We start from the raw sequence: 20,991 nt of genomic DNA, 5'->3' as shown, positions 1-20,991 counted from the left end.
CACAGAAGAGCAGAAAAAGCAGTGGCAGAATCCAGTCCACACCAGGTATTCTAACTTCTGGCTGAGAGTTCTTTAGATTGCAGCTACGCACATCTGTAGCCGCCAATGACAGGCCTATAAGTCTTCCTTCCAATCTCAGGGGCTTTAGAAAATGACAAGAAAGTTGAGTTCGCCTTGGAAAGGGAAACCTGAATAAATTAACCCATGGACTATCAGCATGACCTTGTGTGTTGGCCCCACTGCCTTGGATTCACTTCCCTGCCAAACTGTTCCAACTCCTCTTTATCCTTCAAGACCCCAAAGAACCACTACCCTCTGTGGAAATACTCCCTGATTCTCTGGGGCAACTGGCTGCTTCCTGCTCTGTGTTCCCAGGCCCTGACCTTGCTCCAGCACTCAGAGCAGTCTATGATGGGCCTGGGTCTTCTCTGTGAGAGTGACAATTCCTTAAATGCAGATGTGTCAAATCCACCTTTGCAAACCCAGTAGCTGAAGCCACAGTGACTTTAGAGCATTAACTCCACCAGGGAGGGAGTTGATTCAAGAGGGTTTTTAGCAGGGCATGATGGCGCACACCTATAATCTCAGTAGACTTGAGAGGCTGAAGCAGGAGGATTGCAAGTTGGAGGCCAGCCTAGGAAACTTAGTAAGACCCTGTCTCAAAATAAAAAATCAAAAGGTTTAGGGGTAGCTCAATGGTAGAGTACCCCTAGGTTCAATCCCTAGTACTGAAAACAAAAACACTTCTGCAGAGCTGCTGAAGGAACGTGAACAGGAAGTCCTCCAGGGTGAGGAGACGCTGATCCTAGAGGCACTGAACTTTCATCACACACTACCTGGAAGTGCCAAGCAGGTCAGGCTGCTAAGTGAGGTGAGCGGGGCCCTAAAAGGCCCAGGAAACTCTCACCTGTGCGGAGGCCTCCCTCCAGGGCCACAGAGCACTTGTGAAGACGACCCCACCCACGTGAACTTTGTAACTGCTCTTCAGCCTTCCTCCCAGGAGGCCTAGCTCTCCTTTGCCAAGGGGATGCCGCCCAAGTGCAGCTGACACAGAACTCAGGATAGTAAGACACAGAAAGGAGTAAGGCAGGCTAAGACACACACACACACACACACACACACAAGATGTAGGTGAAAAAAAATGAGATGAGAGTAACTATTGCCATGAAATACTACACACACACACACACACATACATGGTGGGGGAGAGGGAGATGGACAGACAGAGGATGAGGGGGAGAGAGAGAGACCCAAGAAAGAATCACTGATGCTCGAGGAGGTGTAATCAAAGTGACTTGGGAGGCTGAGGCAGGAGGATCCCAAGTTTGAGGCCACCCTCAGCAACTTAATGAGACCCTGTCTTAAAATAAAAATCAAAAGGGGCTGCATATATAGCTCATAATTAGGGCATCACTGGGTTCAATCCAAGAAAGAAGTAAGGAATTAAAGAGCGGGGTGGGGGGAAGGAAAGAAAGAAAAGAGACAGGCAGACTGTCTTTCATATAGTGCTCTCAGGTTTGCTGGGCTGCAGGCTTCCTTACGGATATGAGAAAGTAACACACAAAACACTGGAATGCGGATGTCATTATCTCCAGTTTACTTTAATTTGCTTGTTTACACACAGATCCGTGTGTACATAACAGTGGCAAGAGCCATTCTCTAAACATAATCTGGTACCCAGACATGACAGACGCACGGGAAATGAGGGCCAGGGAAGGAACCTCCAGAGAGGCCAGATAAGCACGGCAGAACTCTGCCATCAGAGATACCCTCAGAGCCTCTTGTCCAGCACCTGAGGACAACAGACACTTCTCAAAAGATATGAGATATTCAACCTGAGACCCAGACTCCAAGTTGCCCCCCAAAAATGTCAGTTCCTCTGCCTTCCATAAAGAAACCAGAATATTCCAAAGGCTGTCAAGAAAAAGGAGGATGGAGATTTTCAACTGCTAAGAACAGATGCTCAGCACTTTATAGGCATCATTTCCCATAATCCCAACAGCATCATCTCCACTTTCCCAGTGGGGAAGACGAGGCTTGCGCATAGTCACAGCTTCTGGGGGTGATGCTAAGATACGAGCCCACACCTGACCTTTGCCTGGGCCCAAACTCTTATCATGCCTTAGTGTGTCACATGGTGAGAGTGCACATGCTCCCGAGGAAAAGGCAAGGGTGCTGAGGGACCAGGGCGCAGCTCAGAGGCAGAGCACTTGTCTAGCACACGTGAGGCTCTGGTTCCATCCTTGGCACCACAGAAAAAAAGAAAAAGCACTAAGAATGAATAAATGGTGGAAGCCGGATGCACACAGCAGGCCAGGTAACTGACAGTCCCCCTTGTACTTAATTTAGTGTTAAGCCTGCACCAGACCTCGTGAGAAAAATGAACTTCTGAAGTCACCCTCCACTTAGTCCCCTTTGGTGCTGAACATGAAGCTTAGGAAAGACTCAATCCCTGGACATGCGCCTGCAACTGACCTCAGGCCCACTCCACCCCCGGTTTATGGATGGAAACCCCAAGGGTGGAATAGGTCATTCCCACGGTGAGCCCATCTAGCCAAAGCACTGTAGTGATGCCTCACTGTGCATTTCTTCCCCTTTGGGGACAACATGGTACGTCTCACGTTTTTATCAATAAAGCTGACCCACAGCAAAATGGGATACGAAAGACATATTTTAAATATCTTTATATAAAAAGATTTACCCTGAAGATCGACCAAGCTCCTTACCACCAAAGCCTGAGCTAAGTAAGCCAGGCGGGGAGAGCTTAAGTTAATGCTATTATCTGGCTCCACGCCTCAGGCCATCAACCAGAAGGCAGGGCTTGGTTTGAAAGGCCAGAGGAGACAGTCTGGAAGAGAGGACATCTTGTGGACCTGTGCCCTGTGAGATGCAGTGAAAGGTTTTCTGACTTTTCCCAGCACTCTCACAGTGAAGGCCACAGAATGACAAGGCTGGAAAAGAGGAGAGGAAAGGTCCTGGATCGGGCCCAGGTTTTGTGTTTCATTGATGGTGCAAGGAAGAGGAGGTGGGGCCAACGTCAGGCCACCAAGTGTAGAGATGTCTTTGCCAACGGCCTGGCTGCTGGCCAGCGGAGGGAGAGTTTTATTTCACTTTCGAATTATCCCCATCTTATCCAAAGGTAAAAGTGCCCTGGGCACAGTACAGGGACCAATGCTCTTATGTATGACCCTGAAGCACTCTTCAGTCTACACCTGATACCTGGTCAGGAAGGTTTCAGTACAAATACACATTTTACTAAACTATTCTGACTCAGCTTAAAATCCATCAGATTATTAAAATGCCAGCTTTCCGGTTTTATTCTTAACAGAGGAAACAACCTCACGAGGTGTAATTCCTCTAAAGCCAAGAATTTGGTTTATAAAAAGTAAATTAGTGTTCTAAAAAGACTCCTCAAAACAATCTACACATACCAAAAGCACAGTACTGAACTGTGAGTTGTTTTCAGGAGTTTTGTTGACAAAGAACAAATGTCATAGTTGTTATTAAAAACTATAAAGCATTCACTCAAAAGAGAAAAAAACATGACCGTATTGCTCCAAAACCCAACATAACAATAGACAATGAACAGAAAAATATCATTGTTTGTGACACAAAAATCACCCAATACTCAGTGGCACAGGCACTGTGTTTTAAGGGACTGATTTTGGTGGCTGAGCACAGCCGGCTGCAATACTCAACATTCCAAGGAGGAAACAAACAGCTGCCACCGAGTGTCTTTCGGGGACTGGGGTGTTTTATGAAGAACCTGATGGGAAGAGATGCTTCTGCCAAATCTACAGGGAGGAATACTGTTGCAACAACGGCTCTAACAGCCACTTAAGTCAAAGGACAATTCAACTCTGGGAGATGGCAGCACAGGACCGGAGCTCTGCCTCCCCTTGGGCCATGCCAGGGAGGCCGTACTGATTCTGTCTTTTCAGGGCCTACCTACCCCCTCAGAGACAAAGGGGGTGTTTCAGGTTAAAGTCAAGTCTTTCCACGGGTGAAAAGTGCCTGGTGGGAACAGTGATGTTTGTGATATAGGCAATGTCACCAAGAAGAGTCTGAGGACTAAACTCACTCCCCAGACTCATCCACCTCTCCACCCACAACTGCCTGCAAACATCCTGTCTGAAAAGGGATCCAGAATTCAGCTCATAACTAACCAAATAAGTGGGAAATACATTATCTGTCGTCCTGCTGTCCCCTTTTGTTTCCTCTCTTATTTCTTGTAACTGTCTTGCTTCAAATTCAAGCTAGAGCTCTGGGGAGGAAGTCCAGGGGAGAAGGATTTCAGATACCAAAACCCATATGTCCCATACCAGCCCAGCAAACCAAACAAGGTACCAAACACCTTCTGGGACAAGTCATGGAAATAGACGGCTGTGCACAGAAACATCCACACCCAGATGAAGGTCAAGAAGCCCAGGGCGACCACCAGGGTGGTGATGGCCGTGTGGAGGCAGTGGCTTCGGTCCGTCTTCACCTCGTGCAGCACGGCCATCTCCTCCACAATCATGAGGGCACAGAAGGTCAGCAGGAAGGAGTGGCCTGAGATGTCAAAGCCGTGCCAGAAGCCTCCTTCCCTGTGGCACTGCTGCTTGCTTCGATGCTCCTCTCGGACCCCCTCCAGGGCCGGCGACTGGTAGCAGCTGCCTGTGTAGTGCTCGATGTTGGAGAACAGGGCTGTGCAGACGTACCAGATGGCCGTGCCCACGAGTAGAGTGCTCAGTCGCCGCAGGACCACGCCGGCCTTGCCTGTCAGGTGGTAGTTGGTGAGAGCAATGAAGGGCAGGAGGAGACAGAATGTCCAAGCCCAGGCCAGTTTGACAAAATACCTGACAGAGGAGGAAAGTGGAGATGAAGAAGGGCCATGGTGGGGAGGAAACAAAGTCATGACTCAGGCGCCCTCACTCCCAAGGGAGGCTGAGTGAGAAAAGATGATCAACGCTACAGACCCTAACAGCTCTCGCGTTGCCAGTGCTTCCTATATGCCCCCCTTACTAAGGACTTTTAACTATTTAAGTCTGTGTTATTAGGGGCTCCATTTTGTACTTAAAGAAACTGAGGCACAGGGAGCGTCATTCCAAATTGGAGGTTGTAAATCAGGCATGTAAATCAGGTGGCATACACCTGTAATCCCAGCGACTTGGGAGGCTGACATAGGAGGAATGCAAGTTTGAGGTCAGCCTTGGCAACTCAGCGAGGCTCTGTCTCAAAGAAAAAAAGGAGGAGTGCTGGATGTAGCTTAGTGGTAGAGTGCCCCTGAATCCAAACCCAGTACCACACAGTGGAGGTTGTAACTGGTAGAGTGGGGCCTGAGCTGCTTGTAGGGGCACATGCCAATAATTCCAGCTACTCAAAATGTCTGAGGAAGAAGGATTTCAGTTTAAGGCCAGCCTGGGTAACACGGTGAGACCCTGCCTTAAAAAAAAAAAAAGGAAAAAAGAAGAACAGGGCTGGGGATATAGCTCGGTGGTAGAATGCTGGTCTAGAATGTTCAAGGTTGTGTGTTTGAATCCCAGTACAGCTGAGAAAAAAAAAAAATTCTGGGTCTATGATTTTTAGCATTATATTATTTGCTCATGGAAACAATAGTAATTGAGCATCTACCAAATGGAGCTTTCATACACGTTCACTCTCTTTCCTTTCTCCCCCTCCCACCATGGTGCTGGGATCAAACCCGGTTCTCACACAAGCTAGGCAAGCGTTCTACCACCAAGCTACAACCCCAGCCCCCACGTTCACTTTCTACAGAAGACTCACAATCACCTTGGGAGGAAGATGTCATTTGTCTCATTTTATGAACAAAAGAGCACAACTCAAACCGTGCTTTGCCAGTCTAGAAGCCCATGCTCCCCTGCCACACCACTGTTCCTTCCTGAACTGCAGAAGAAGTCATGGAACAAAGAGCTTTCCTTCAAGCTAAAAGACCCGGGTTCAAATCCTGCTGACTTCACTTGTTACTACTTGTTTCCATGGCTTTTAAGCAGAGCTTAAATGGTTTTCAAAATTGCTTCCAGATCCCATGATTCAATACTAGCTCTCCTAGTTTGGAACACTAATTCCAAACTAGGAATCCATGGCTACCCCCAAACAACAGGGACTCGTGTGCCAGGCTGCTTGGCTCCCAGTTCATCCAGGTCAGATAAAGCAGCAGCTGCCTTGTCTAGCTCCCCTGTGCCCATGAAAGGTGAATGGCCCGAGGACTAGCTGTGGGAACACAGGAATGAGACTGGAGGCTTCTACCACTCTCACCACCTATTCTTAGCCCAGCCACCAAGAATGGGTGAGGACAAATGGTGGGCCAAGGACAGAATGCCCCTTTCCTAGGTTCCAGTGGTTTCTCAGACACACAAGGGCCTGTCAGTAAAATCTTCACTGGCACCGATAAGGATGGACTTGCCAGAGCCAAGACCTGTCAGGCATATGAAGCTGCCTGGGAAGAAAACCAGGGTTTGAAATGGACAAAGTTGGGCTGAGTCTCAGGGGATGCTGAAGACAATCCTGAAGAATTAGGCTCACATTAAGGGAGACGCAGGCCAGGCAAAGTGCTCTACCACTGAGCCCCAGCCCTTCCATTACTCCATGTTTTTGTGCAATAAACTTACATTCTGGTTGTCTTAAAAAAAAAAAAAAAAAGTAAAGAAGTGGGTGGTGGAGTTAAGGAGATGTCCCCCAACAGCTCAGCTGGGACAGCTTTTCTGGGCCACTGGCCATCCACTCTGGATGGCTGAGAAGGTCCAAGGAGATCCAGGAGAAAGGTCATAGACCAGAGGTTTACTTTCCCGGGGCCAGTCTCTTGGAGTGGGGATTCTGTCGCAGGCTGGGGACAGGCTCTCAAAGTTGTTGGGGGGAGGGGGGCGTCTTTTAAAATAATGGTGCTAGGACTTTGTCACAGGGGAGATCTGACATAGGATGGAGGAGCGGGGTCTGACATACAGGCACAGGCAGGCATCTCCCAAACAGGGCAGGGGACAGCTCCCGACGCCAAGAGGAGGTGGGGGCAACAGCGACACGGGCTGGTCCATCGCCCCATCCCACTCAGCACGCCCCCCACGGGCACCCTCGCCCCTGTCCGTCCCTGCCTGCCGGTCAGACCCGGGCTGTCAACCTGAACCTGCCAACACGAAGTGCTAATAACACTGGCTATTCCGGGGTCCCTGAGTCGTGACACGCGCGCAGCGCTGCTGTCACGACGGTAAGGTTCTCTCTTCCCACGACTGGTCCGCCCGGCCCGCTGACCCCGGCTTCTCGGGCGCTGGCCGGCAGGCTATGGCGTGGCCAGGAGGACCCGGGGTGCACTCACACGTTGAGGACGTTGCGTTTGTTGCTGAGGAAACTCTCGGGCAGCGGGGAGAGCTCCTTGAGGAGGGAGCCCGCCACCATGGAAGTCACCAGCGCCCACGGCAGGTAGCGCCGCACCGCAGCCCGCACCAGCGTTCCGCGGAGAAACCACGCGCAGCGCTCCAGGTGCTCCATGCCGGACCTCGACGGCCACCGTCCGCCTCTCGGTGCCCTCTCGGCCACCGTCTTACCCTTCGCCAGGGCCGGCGCGGCCGCCTCCTTTCGAGCGCATGCGCGCTGACTGTGGATTTCACTGTAAGGAGCCCGCGCGCTCCCTCTGGTGACCACAGGCGACCTCTGCAGCGTGCTTCTCTGCGGTGCCGCGCTCCCTGCTCCTCCTACAGGCTGCGCTTGCTCTGGTCTGGGAAAAAGCGCCTGTGAGATTATTTGCTGGAGGCTGGGATAGAACAGATAGAGCCCAGTAGGAACTGGAACAGTGGTCACAGCACCATTTAGCCTCTCTTGGAGACTTGGAGACATCTCCTCTCTCTGAGCTTCATTTTTTTCATCTGTCACATGGAGAAGAGAGGATCTATCTTTCCCTGAGACTGGTTAATGAACTTAGGGGTTCTTTTTGGCGGTCCAGGTGTGGAGACATGAGATGACACTTTACTGGAAAGTAAATCCATAAAATAATTATTAAATTTGAAATTTAAGTTATTAAATGTACTTTCATTTAAAATAGCTGTGCATAATCGTATGGTAAAATAAAATAGCTGTGCGTACTGAGTGAAAATACTGGATGGCAAGGGTTAATGGAGAGCACATGAAGGTTTTGTGGGGTTTGTTTTGTTTTTGTGGTGCTGAGGATTGAACCCAGGGCCTTGTGGATGGGAGACAAGCACTCTACCAACTGAGCTCTAACCCCAGCCCCACATGAGGGTTTGAGAGACCCAGTCACTCAGTCCCCTGTCAAGCTGGGTGTCTATGAAAGGGTTTCCCAAACTTGAGTCCTTCCTTGGCCCCTGTATAAGTGGTCTGTGGCAACCATATAAATCACCATAAATGTGTTGGTTTAAAACAAAGGAATTTTTTCTTTCATGTTTCTGGAAGCCAGAAGTCCAAGGTGTTGCCAGGGTAGATTCGTCCTGGAGACAGTGGGGGAGAACCCCCATACCTCTCTCCGTGGCAGTCCTTGGCGACCCTCGGCTTATAACTGCATCCTACTGTCAGGCCTCCATCTTCCTGCACATGTATCCCCATGTCTGTGTGTCCCCTCTGTTGTCATTGAAGAGGCCCCATCCTAAATCCACTGAGATCCTTAATTTACTTATACCTGCAAAGACTATTTCCAAGGAAGGTCACATTCCTAGGCACCAGTCATTAGAACTAGGACATATCTTTTGTGTGGTGGGGGGGTCATCATTTGACCTATTCCTGCCTACTTTTACTATGTCTATATACCATAAATTCTGTTATTTAATTAATATTTTTTAAACAATACACATTTAAAATGTGCATACCTACTGAATACCCTCCCAAGAAAACTATCCAGGTAGTCATGGATTCGATGTGCCAGTTATATTTCTTCCATTCAAAGAAAACCTTTCTATTGAAATGTTATCATTGTTATCCAGGCACAGTGGCACATCCCTGTAATCCCAATGGCTCAGGAGGCTGAGGCAGGAGGATTGTGAGTACAAACCCAGCCTCAGTCACTTAGCAAGGCCCTAAACAGCTCAGTGAGACCCTGTCTCTAAATAAAATACAAAAAAGAGTTGGGGCTGTGGCTCAGTGATTGAGTGCCCCTGGGTTCAATCCCCAATACCAAAAGAGAGAGAGAGAGAGAGAGAGAGAGAGAAATATTATCATTGCTAACAGACTAAAATTATCTCATGTCCATATGCCAAGGACAGCTACCATACTTTGGGAAATAATGTCTGATTTATGCCTATCATGGACTGATTTTTGAAGTATCTCATACAGAGAATCAATAATTAATGAAACTAAAAGTAATAATTCCTTAAAACCCATCCTAAGATGATCTTCATGTCTGTAAATTGCATTTATCTGATTGGGGTTCTTATATGGCAAGATATTTCTGGGCCTTCAAATAGCTAGGTTTAAAAAAGAAAATACAGGGATAATTATACTAATTTGACTTTTTGTTGTTTGTGAAGGCAGCTTGTAAATAGAAGTTGAAACCATCTCCATCTCCTTAAGATTGGCCGGTGCAGCTTACCATGACTTTCAGTAGCATACACCATAATGGGAAAAGGGAGGGAGGCTGGGTTTGTTTGAGTGGCAGCTCTACCTTAATAACTGGGTGGTTCCCCTAGTGGAAATCCAGATGCTGATCCCCTGACTCAATGGGAAAAGAGGGCTGGGTGAACAGAAATGCTAGACAGCATCCAGAGGGCCATCAAAAAGGTACCTCCTGAAAGTTCGGGCTGGGATTTGCATTTCTAAAGAAAGGAAATGGGTTTGTTTCATTGGAAACAATGCAGCTTCCTTCCTGGAGATTATTGAAGACAGGTTTGAACTTGGTCCTAAAGAATTGTTGAAGGTCTCTAGAGCAGTTCTCATATATATTTTTTAAAATTCAACCCCCATTAGGAAATACATATATATGTTTGGAGTCCAGTGATAATCCCTTAGAGAGCCAGTTCATATAGGCCTGAGAGAGCTGGGTGTTAAATTTTCAGAACTTTTGCAAAAATGATTGTTAAACACAGCCATATAAAGAATTCTATTATATAAACTAATGAACTGAAAATAAATATCTAAACCCCATCACTGCCTAATTATTTTATTATGTTATTATTATCTATGTTTTGTTTGTTTTTTTTTGCAGTCCTGGGGATTGAAACCAGAGCTGCTCAACCATTGAGCTACATCCCAGCTTTCCCCTGACCCCTCCTCCTCCTGCCCTCCTCCTCATTCTCCTTCTTCTTTTTAATTTTGAGACAAGGTCTTGCTAAATTGCTTAGGTTTGCCTTGAACTTGAGATCTTTCTGCCTCAACCACCTGAGTAGCTGGGATTATAGGTGTATACCAGTGTCCCTGCCTATCACCCATGTTCTTGAGGTTGCTTACATTTGTCTTATCTGCACAGAACGCTCCTGTATAACTCTTCTCCTCTGTGATATCACATTGGTACCTTAAAATCAGACTGAGTAGGAGTATTTACACTAAGGAAATTGGCAAGTCCACAAATTAAGGCTTTAATGTATACATTGATTGCAACTCCGTTTGTCAAAACGTGGTTGAGCTGAAATCATATGTTGGCTATAGATAGAAGAGTCCAGCAAAAATCAATAAAAGCATTCTGTGAAATCAATTAATTATATTTGCAACAGAGCATTATATATTTATAACTTGTAAATCATGTGCTACACATTCTTTATATTGAGAAAAATTTACAATAAGCCTATATATATACTTATACACGTTCCCCTACAGAACAAGTAACATTTACCACCAGATCATTGTTTGTAATCTAGTACACACATAAAAATATATGTAGCATATAAATGATTATATATGTCAATAGATATTTAGTTATAGATAGAGCTTCATGACAGTTCAAGACATGTGTAAAGCACTGTCATGTGTAAAGCACTCTGATCATTTCTACCCAATCATAAACTCGGTTTAATTTTTTAAAATGCTGGTCATTATTCACTTAATTTATTTCATACATTCATAGTATAATTTGAAAAATGCAAATTAGGAAATTTTAAGGCATCAGAGAATGATACCCTTTCCCTTCTCCACCAGAGGGAGACGGAAGACCACAAATATTGGGCTTCTCCCCGCCTGAGACCTCAATGGTATCACCTAATTGTTGATTTTCATCCTTCATTTGTTGATTCTACAAATGCTTGTTAGAAGTGTTGTCTCTGGGGCTGGGGTTGTGGCTCAGTGGTGGAGCGCTTGCCTTGCATGTGTGAGGCACTGGGTTGGATCCTCAGTACCACATAAAAATAAACAAATAAAATAAAAGCATCTGTCCATCTACAGCTACAAAATAAAATTTTTTAAAAAAGTAATATTGTCTCTGCACAAATAAATGGATTGGTATCCCATGTTCATGGATTGGAACAATTAATATCATTGAAATACTGATACTACTCAAAGTGATCTACAAATACAATGTAATCCCTATCAAAATTCCAATGTCTTTTTCATAGAAATTTGAGAAAAAAAAAAAAACAAACCCTAAAGTCCATGTGGAACCATAGGAAAAAAAAACAACAAAACTTTAAATAGCCAATGCAATCATGAGCCAAATAAACAAAGCTGGATTCATCACCCTACTTGACAAAGTGGTAGTAGCTAAAACAGCACAGTACTGATATAAAAATAGACATCTTGACCAAATGAACAGAATAGAGAGCTCAGAAATGAACCCCCATATGTATATAGTCAATTAATCATCAACAAAGTTACCAAGAAAATACTGGAAAAGGACAATTTTTTTCCAAACGATGTCAGGAAAATTGGATATCCATATGCAGTAGAATATAATTGAACCCTTACCTCACACTATAAACAAAAATCATCTCAAATGGATTAAAAATTTAAACATAAGGCCTGAAACTATAAAGCTCTTAGAAGAAAATAAAGGGCAAAACTATACGCTATTGGTTTGGGCAATTATTTTCAAGATTGGATCTTAAAAGTGCAAGCAACAGGGCTGGGGATGTGGCTCAAGTGGTAGTGCGCTTGCCTGGCATGCGTGCGGCCCGGGTTCGATCCTCAGCACCACATACAAACAAAGATGTTGTGTCCGCCAAGAACCAAAATAAATAAATAAATAAATATTTAAAAAAAAAATGCAAGCAACAAAAACAAAAATAAACAAATCGCATTACATCAAACTAAAAAGTTTCTGCACAGCAAAGTAAACAGCGGAGTGAAGAAGCAACCTGAAGAATGAGAGAGAATATTTGCGAGTCATGTATCTGAGAGGGGGTTAATACCCCAAATATGTAAGAAACTCAACCACGCTACAGAAAGGAAACCATCTCATTTGAAAATGTACAATGGAACTGAATAAACATTTTTTCAAATGCAGACACACACATGTCCACAGATATATGTAAAGATTCTCAACACCATCATTCATTGGGGGAAATGCAAATTATAACCACAAGGAAATATTACATGTCAGATGACTGTCATCAAAAAGATAAGACATGGGTGTTGGTGTAAATAAAAAGGAATCCTTGTACAAAACTGATAGAAATGTAAATTAGTAGAGCTAGTATGGAAAAAGTTTATGTTTGTATTTTATTAAAAATAAAATTACCACTGGGTGCGGTGGCTCGGGAAGCTGAGGCGGGAAGATTGTGAGTTCAAAGCAACTCAGTGAAACCCTGGAAATAAACAAAATAGGGCTGGGAATGTGGCTCAGTGGGCAAGTGCCCCTGAGTTCAATCCTCAGTACCAAAAAACAAAAAACAAAAAAAGCAAAAAAACATTACCACGTAATTCAGTAATCCAGAAGTTGTATAATCAATGTAAGATGTTTGCTCTCCTGTGCTCATTACATCATTATTCACAATGGCCAAGTTGTGGAATCAATCCAAATGTCTGTGATGGGATAGAGAAAATGTGACTTATCTACATAGTGAAATATTATTCAGTCTTTAAAAAGAGATTCTGGCCTTTGTGACAACTTCAATGGAATTGGAGAACATCATGCTAAGTAAAACAAGCTAGGCACAGAAAGACAACCAAACTCAGGAAGGATTGCATGGAAATCATCTGAGGTCAGATTACATTTTAGCAAGGTTGGACATTTAGAAAATATATATATGACTAAAGTCAAAGGAAATTAAGTGTATGCTACCTTTGCATAAGTAATTTTCATTCTTCATAACCACATTACATCATGATACTCATAATTTATATGGGGATTAAACTCTTTTAGATAGAATACCAAAAAATGAGAGTGTCTCCATTGGAAAAGAGATCTTTATTTTGATGGTGATTTTGGTCTGTTTTAAAGTAAATTGATCTGTGTCACTTGGTTCAATGGAAAAAACTATAATCTCTCTATGGATTAGCAGTCTCCATCAAAGATTACACTTCAACTTACTTAATAGTTCATTTTCCATTTCTCCCACTTGAGGGTAGCGAATGTTGTCTGTTTTGTTCATTGGTGCATCCTAAGTGTCTCAGGTGGGTTCTGACACTGACCAAGCACACACACAAACATGTTTTTGAGTAAATTAAAGAAGTATTACTATTATCATTAGTGCTGGGGCTCAAACCTAGAGCCTCAAGCATGCAAATACATTTTACCACTAAGTTGTTCCCCCAGCCTAAAATATCATCACTACTACTGAAGGGAAAGTGAGAGTCAAGAGACAGGTAAGGGAGAAATGAAAGACGGAGACCAGGCAGAGACACACACAAGACCAGTCAGAGCTGACAAATAAAGGCCATCTCTCTGTAGGAGAGAGAGGCAAAACAGGCTTGAGTTCTGGGACTTTTATGGGGGAGGCTCAGGAATCAGAGCTGGGCGGGTGCTAATGTGGGCGGTTAAGGGTTGGGTTGGTGTGAGGGAGTGGTGAGCCCTTGTCAGAAATGCCCTTGGGCTGGAAAGTGAAACTTTTTCCTTAAAATGGAAACTGTCACTTAAGATGGCCATCCAGGTGCTAAGCAAGGACCTTATATCCCCCTCCTTTTTTTGTTTTTACTGGGCCATTAGGGAACAGGGATGTAGGTCAATCTTCTATAACTACTTCCTGCTGGGAAGGGGCAGAATTTGAATCCCTTATTAGGGGCGCAGGATATGACTGGAAGGATGACAGAGGTTGATTGGTGGTGGAACACTGTCCCTGGTGGCCCAATTTTTGGTGAGAGATTGGTATTCCTGTAACAAAATCTGGTTTATAGTTTGGCTAGAGATTTTTTGGATCTGGTCTTGAACCAGTCTAATGGTGCAGAGGGCAAGCATTAACAGAAGGCCTATGACAAGGAGAGGGGTCAGGAAAGGAAGTGCCCAAGGGAGAAGGGAGTTACTTGGCTGCCATCCTTCAGTAGAGAAAAGCTGTTGTTTCCGATGTTCAAGGTCCTGTTGGAGTTGTTCTATCTTGTCCTTTAGTATACCAGATTAATTGACATAAATATAGCATTCCTCCTGTAGTACAGACAAAGTCCACCTTTTTCGGCCATAAAAAAACCAAGACCCCTTTGATTCTGCAGAACCACAGCAGCTAAAGAATCAAGCTGGGACTGTATGGTTAGTATGGTTTGAGCAAGTTGCTGTCAGTCTCCTAGAAATCAGAATGGCAATTCCTGGGAATGGTCCCCCTGGGAGGTGAGTGCAGGATGAGGGAGGAGGGCAAAAATGAAAAAAGGAAGGATGGTACTCATGGTTCTGCAGTGTCCTCGTGGTCCTCAGAGACTGAAGGAAGATTGGGGGTTCCGGCCTTGGAGAAACGCAGCTTGGGAGGGCCTGTGGGTGTCACTGTATAAAAGGGCAGAGAAAACCGTTTTAAATGGAAGTTATGAACCCAATATGGGATGCCCTCAAGGCGGGCCATCCAGGGGGTGGTAAGAATGACCCGATAGGGTCCAGTCCATTTTGTGGAGAGGAGGAGGGAGGCCTGTTGGGGGTGGAGGTTAAAAAGTACCAGGTCACCAGGAGACAGAGTGGGAGAAGGGGAAGAGGCAGAACTGGGCTTTGCCAGAACAGCATTACTGTATTAAAGAAGGTTCCTAATGTATGCAAGAAGGGGCCAGAAAAGATGAGGAGCAAGGGGTAGTGGAGAATCAGGGGTGGTGAGCTGAGCAGGGAGCTAGGCCATCCATATAAGAGCTTAAAAAAGGAGATGTTGAATGGCTTCTTTGGGAGGGCTCGTAACCTAAGAAGAGCCAAGGAAAGGAGTTTAGTCCAATCTAAAAGTAATTCAAGGAACAGTTTAGTGAGAAAGTTCTTCAATGTCTGGTTGGTAAGTTCCACCTTGCCAGAGGACTGGAGATGCTAGGGGATATGAAAACACCAGGAGATGTTGGGTGCCTTAGCTACAGAACGTGAAACATGGGAAGTAAATTCAAGACCATTATCAGACTGGGGCGAGGAGGGAGTTTAAATGGGAGAAGAATGTGTTGACCCATCCCGAGAGGGTGTCGACATGTTCCAAGAGAAATTTGTACCATTTGACCAGGGGTATATGGGTGAAATCCAGCTGCCTATCAGAGCAGGGGAGATGTCCTCTTGCCTGGTATAAATGGAAGGCAGGTGGGTGTAGATTGGAGGTGGGATTGGTTTGGGGGCAGATTTCACAGGAGGTAGAGAGGGTAGAGAGAGATTGTATGTCCTCTGGAGAGAGTTTAAGGTGGGAAGTGAGAAATTGTTTTAAAGATGTGGTGTTAGGGTGAAAGAGGTTGTGAAGGAAGGTAAGCATCTGTTGGGTGTCAGGTAGGGAAGAGTCCATCAGAGGACTAGCAAGACAGAGGACCACAGGTGGAGTAGGCTCTCCAAGGGCAGCGGCCCTCACCTCAGTCTGATGGGATTTACAATGTGAGATTCCAATGACATCTGAAGGAGATCGGAGATAAAGGGGGCATTAGTAATTGAAGTTCCCTTGGTGGTAAGGAATCCATGCTCCTTCCAAATAACAGGGTGGGAGAGAAGTATGTGGAAAGCATATTTAGAGTCAGTGTAGATATTGAGGGAGGCTCTTTTTGCCAAAGTGAAGGCTCTGATGAGGGCAACCAGTTCAGCCTGCTGATTTGGATGTATTCCTGGGGAGGGGAGCTGCATCCACAACCAAGGTTAGAGAGACTGTAGCACACCCTGCCCCACGAACTCCCTCCTGAAAGAAGGAGGAGCCATCTGTGAACCATGTGCAGGTTGCCTGGAGCAAGGGGCCTTCCTGTGTGTGGGAGGGATGTGGAAGAAGCTCCTCCAGAGTTTCAGTGCATGAATGGGTAAGAGAAGAGGTGGAAGAGTCCTGAGGAGCAGGGAAGAGAGTAGCAGGGTTTAAAAGTGAGCACGTGTGGAAAGTGAGAGTGGGATCTTCCACCAGGGAAACCTGTAGAGATAAAAGGCAACAGGGGGATAGGGAAGGTAAGCCCTTGTAGGTGAGGAGTTCCTTTAGGTGATGGGGAGCCAGGATGGTGAGTGGGGCCCCAGAGATGAGTTTCTTTGACTCATTAATGAGTAGAGAGGCTACGGCCAATGTTGGTAGGCAAGGGGCCCATCCCTGAATAGTAGGGTCAAGACCCTTTGATAGATAAGCCACAGGGGCAAAGGTTGTGTGTCCAAGCTTGTGTCTGAGGATCCCTAGAGCAAATCCCTGCTTTTCAGACACATAAAAGTGAAATGGGCTTGTGAGATCAGGGAGATGGAGAGCAGGGGCCTGGAGGAGGGTCTGCTGGAGCCTGGTGAAGGGCTTTGTAACAGAGTGCAAGAGGGGTTCAGAGAGTGGGCCCGGGCCGCATGATATAAAGGCTTAGCCCCAGTATAGAGTAGTTAGGAATCCAAGCTCTGAGGAATCCTGCCATATCTAGAAAGGAGAGATTTCTTCCTTAGTAGAGGGTGTTGGTATATTAGAGATAAGGCCCTTTCTATCAATGATAATAGCTTTGTGGATAGGGTCAGGAGGAGGCCTAGGTATGTTACCATTGCCAAGGAAAGCTTTACCTTGGATGGAGAAACCCTATAGTCACAGGCAGAAAGGCAGTTAAGAAGTTTACAGGTGTCCTGATGACTGACCTCAAAGTGGGGACTGCAAAGAAGGAGGTCATCAGCATACTGTAGCACCATAGACTGAGTGAAATGTAGGGTTGCTAGGTCCTTAGCCAAGGCCTGTTCGAATATATAAGGGCTGTCTCGGAACCCTTGGGGAGAACTGTCCACGTAGCTGAGTGGAGTGATAAGACTCAGGGTCTGTCCATGTAAAGGCAAAAATGTCTTAAGAATCAGAATGGAGGGGAATAGAGAAGAAGGCATCTTTCAGGTCTAGTACTGAGAAGAGGTCCCAGAAGGAATGGTGGAGAGAAGGGTATAAGGATTGATTGGGACAACTGCAGAGTTGGTGAAACAGAGGTCTTGGACCAAGCAGAAGGAACCATTAGGCTTTTTCACTGCCAAGATGGGGGTGTTATAAGAGGAATGAATAGTTCTAAGGATTCCCTTTCATAAGAAGTCTTGAATGATAGGCTGTAAGCCTAGGAGTTCTTGTTGAAAGAGCAGGTATTGTGATTGGGCCAGAGGGGGTCTTTGAGACGGATGTGAATGGGCTCGTGGTGTGAGGCGATGGAAGGACTTGAAACAGCCCAGACAGTAGGGTGCACCTCGGAAGCGGGTAATGGGAGGCACTGGCAGACGGAATAGTGGATGGTCTTAAGGTAAGGGTGAGGATCAGGGGAGCGGCAGGCGAGTCTGGATGGAAGCATATATGAGGGGAGAAGGAAAGCGTAGCCCCCAATTTTGTGAGGCTGTCCCTTCCCCAAAGGGCAATAGGGCACTGTGGAATGACCAAAAAGGAGTGGATAAAAATTAGAGCCAAAAGCAAGCAAGGCGAGGTATCTGTAAGAGTTGGTAAGGTTTGCCCTCTACCCCATCAATAATGGTCATAGAACAAGTAGTAGGCCCCCAGAACTCCTTGAAGACTGAGTTTGTAGCCCCAGTGTCTAGGAGGAAGGAGACAGGACTACCTGAAATATGCAGAAATATCCCGCCAAGCGATGGTAGTGATCAGGTGATGGGGACCTGGGCCTTGTCACTCCTCTGCAGAGTTGGAAAGGGGAACCAGAAGGGCCAGATGGCTGGGGGTCGCCATGGGCTTGGGGACAGTTAATGGTCCAGTGTCCTTTCTGATGGCATTTAGAACAAAGGCCCAGAAGCTTGCGAGGCTTAGAACATGTACAAGCCCAATGACCTGTCTGACCACATTTAAAACAGGGTCCGGGTGGTCCCGAGAGATTGTTCTGTGGGCCAGTGGAACCAGGGACAGATGCTAAGGCCGGATGGACGGCTTGAGTGAGCATCTGATGTTTCTGCTTCTCGTCTCTCTCGTTATACACCTTAAAGGCCATTCCTAGAACCTCAGCTTGTGGAGTTAGGAGCCCCTGTCTAGAAGGGCCTTAATATCAGGGACACTCTGGGAGAAAAAGTAGGTCATTAGTAAATGTCTCCCATCTGGAGCCTCAGGGTCCAGTTTAGTATATTGTAATACAGCCTTGGTCAGAAGGTCTAAAAATGTTAAAGGGTTTTCATTCTGATCTTGGGAGATTTACTGGAGCCTTTCATAATTGATGGCCTGTGGGCTGCCTTTCTAAGTCCTGCCATGAGGCAAGTAATGGATTGGTTTCTACTAGTTACTCCTCCAGGCAAATTAGCATCCCAACTGGGGTCCTTGTCAGGGAGTGCTTCAGTGCCAATCGGATGGGCAGGGGAGGTCAGATGTGCCTCAGCAGCATAATTTCTAGCTTGCTCCCAAACTCACCTGCTCTCCTCAGGCAGAAGGGTGTTAGGTAAGATCATATGGACATCATGGAAAGTCAAATCATATAATTGAGTCAGATACTGAAACTCTTTGTCATATGTGGTGGGACTTGAAGTGTAGGACCCCAGACGCTTTTCTATCTGTGAAAGATCTGACAAAGAGAAAGGCACATGAACCCGATTACACCATCTACCCCAGCCACCTCGTGTACAGGTCACAGAGATGCGGGTTGGGTTGGGTAGTACCCCACCCCCATTAGCATGTGGCGGAAAGAGAGAAGGGCAGAGGGGCGGAGGGGACAGTTGCAGTGGAGGCTTCATTAGAAAGAGAATCGTGGTATGGCAGGGGCTCATCTGCTGGGTCAAAGGAGAAGCAGTCCTGGGTAGGATCTTCTGTCCCTTTGGAAGCCGTTAAGGCTTGGGTTGGTGTGAGGGAGTGGTGAGCCTTTCTCAGAAACACCTTTGGGTGGGAAAGTGAAACTTTTTCTTTAAAATGGCGGCTGTCACTTAAGATGGCCATCAGATGCTAAGCAAGGACCTTATAACTACCCTTATCTAAAGGGAATGATTTTTACATTTGGTTTCTTTGTGAACAGAAGAGAAATAACAGAAAATAATAACTATGAAGCCAGGTGTGATGATACATGCCTATAATCCCAGCGACTCTGAAGGCTGAGGCAGGAGGGTCACAAGTTCAAGGCCAGCCTGGACATTTTAGGGAGACCCTGACTCAAATTAAAAAATAAAAAGGGCTGGAGATCCAGTTCAGTGGTAGAGCTCCCAGGGTTCAATCCCTAGTACTGCCAAAAAAACCCAAACAACAACAACAACAAAAAAGCCTATGAAATTATTATTTCTTTAATCTTAAGGCGTTCCCAAGATTACAAATGGCTGTGAAAGGTGCTGCATTGGAATGCTGATGGTTTGGTAGAGGATGCTTGGGGCCTTGGAGGATGGAGGGGAGGAAGGCCCAGGGAAGAACTCCTAGTCTGAAGGACTGGGGCTGGGGATCAGCCACAGGACCAGTAGGAAGCATCATCCCAGGAAGAGCAACCATCAGGTGGCTTTTGTTGGCTGGAGCTACAGACTGGGAGGGGGTGAGGCAGCCCAGGAATTGTCCCAGCAAGCGGCTCTCTCGTTGTCCATAGCTCCTGGCCAGCAAGCAGCACTCTTCATGCCGGTGACAAGTCTTTCCCTCTGAGCTCTCCTAGGTAATACCTCCCTCATTATCAACTTCTGACCACCACTATTTCTGGCCCTCGGGGATGGCTAGACACTCCCTGGAGGGAGGCAGCTGAGCAAAGCTTTTGTCTGCCAAAGGGGAGGCTGGCTGCCTGCCTCAGTGGAGAGGCTACAGCCACAGGCTGTGCCCCCAACACACACAAGCCCAGGTGTCCCGTCATCTGAGTCCACCTGGGCACAGGGTCAGGTCAGCAGGACAGGCGCTGCAAAGCAGGGACGCAGCTTCGCTCCTCTGCAGGTTACAGGGACAATGGCAGAAGGGCTTCCCCCAACCCTGCATAGCCCCTTCAAGAGCTTTCTGCTTCCTCCTCTGGCCATGTCTTCTGCACCCCTATGATGACTTCTATCTCAGACAGTCATAGGACCAAGGCCTGGGGGGAGAGAACTTCTGCTGCCTGAAGGAGTGTGGGTAAAATCAGAAAGAGACACAAGACTGGGACACACCCCAGCCTTAGGATGGTGGCTGCCTGAAAGGTCAGAGGGAGGGCATTGAGACAGAGGGCTTTTGGTGGTGCAGAGGATGTTCACGTTCTTTGCTTAAGGAAGTCACATATTTGTGCTTGGCGCACACCTGTAATTCCGGTGGTTTAGGAGGCTGAGACCGGAGGATTGCAAGTTCAAAGCCAGCCTCAGCAATACCAGGTGCTAAGCAACTCCGTGAGACCCTGTCTCTAAATAAAATACAAAATAGGACTGGTGATGTGGTCGAGTGCCCTGAGTTCAATCTCTGGTTACCCCCCCCACCCCAAAAAAAAAGCCATTTAAAAATAGCTCATGCCGGAATCCCAGTGACTTGGGAGGCTGAGGCAGGAGAATCACAAGTTCCAGGCCAACCTCAGCAATGTAGTCAAGCCCTAAGCAATTTAATAAGATGCTATGTCAAAATTGAGAGAGAGAGAGAGAGAGAGAGAGAAAGAAGGAGGGGGAGGAGAGAGAGAGAGAGAGAGAGAGAGAGAGAGAAGAGGTGGATGTGTTAGTGTAGAGCACTCTGA

General features: G+C 46.4%; 1 protein-coding gene across 1 annotated transcript; it reads right to left on the bottom strand.

Annotated features, from left to right (window-relative positions):
• Positions 1–1,574: 1,574 nt before the first annotated feature.
• Positions 1,575–7,548, bottom strand: Fitm2 (fat storage inducing transmembrane protein 2). Its single transcript, XM_015480370.2, has 2 exons — positions 7,310–7,548; positions 1,575–4,838 (listed from the first exon to the last, which is right to left on the bottom strand). The coding sequence occupies exons 1-2, from the start codon at positions 7,480–7,482 to the stop codon at positions 4,223–4,225; spliced, it is 789 nt and encodes a 262-aa protein (XP_015335856.1). The 5' UTR covers positions 7,483–7,548; the 3' UTR covers positions 1,575–4,222.
• Positions 7,549–20,991: the final 13,443 nt, after the last annotated feature.

Source organism: Marmota marmota, unplaced genomic scaffold (assembly GCF_001458135.2).
Source record: "Marmota marmota marmota unplaced genomic scaffold, marMar, whole genome shotgun sequence".
NCBI lineage: Eukaryota > Metazoa > Chordata > Mammalia > Rodentia > Sciuridae > Marmota > Marmota marmota.
Note: the sequence above shows the minus strand (reverse complement) of the source record. Positions and strands in the feature narration are given on the sequence as shown.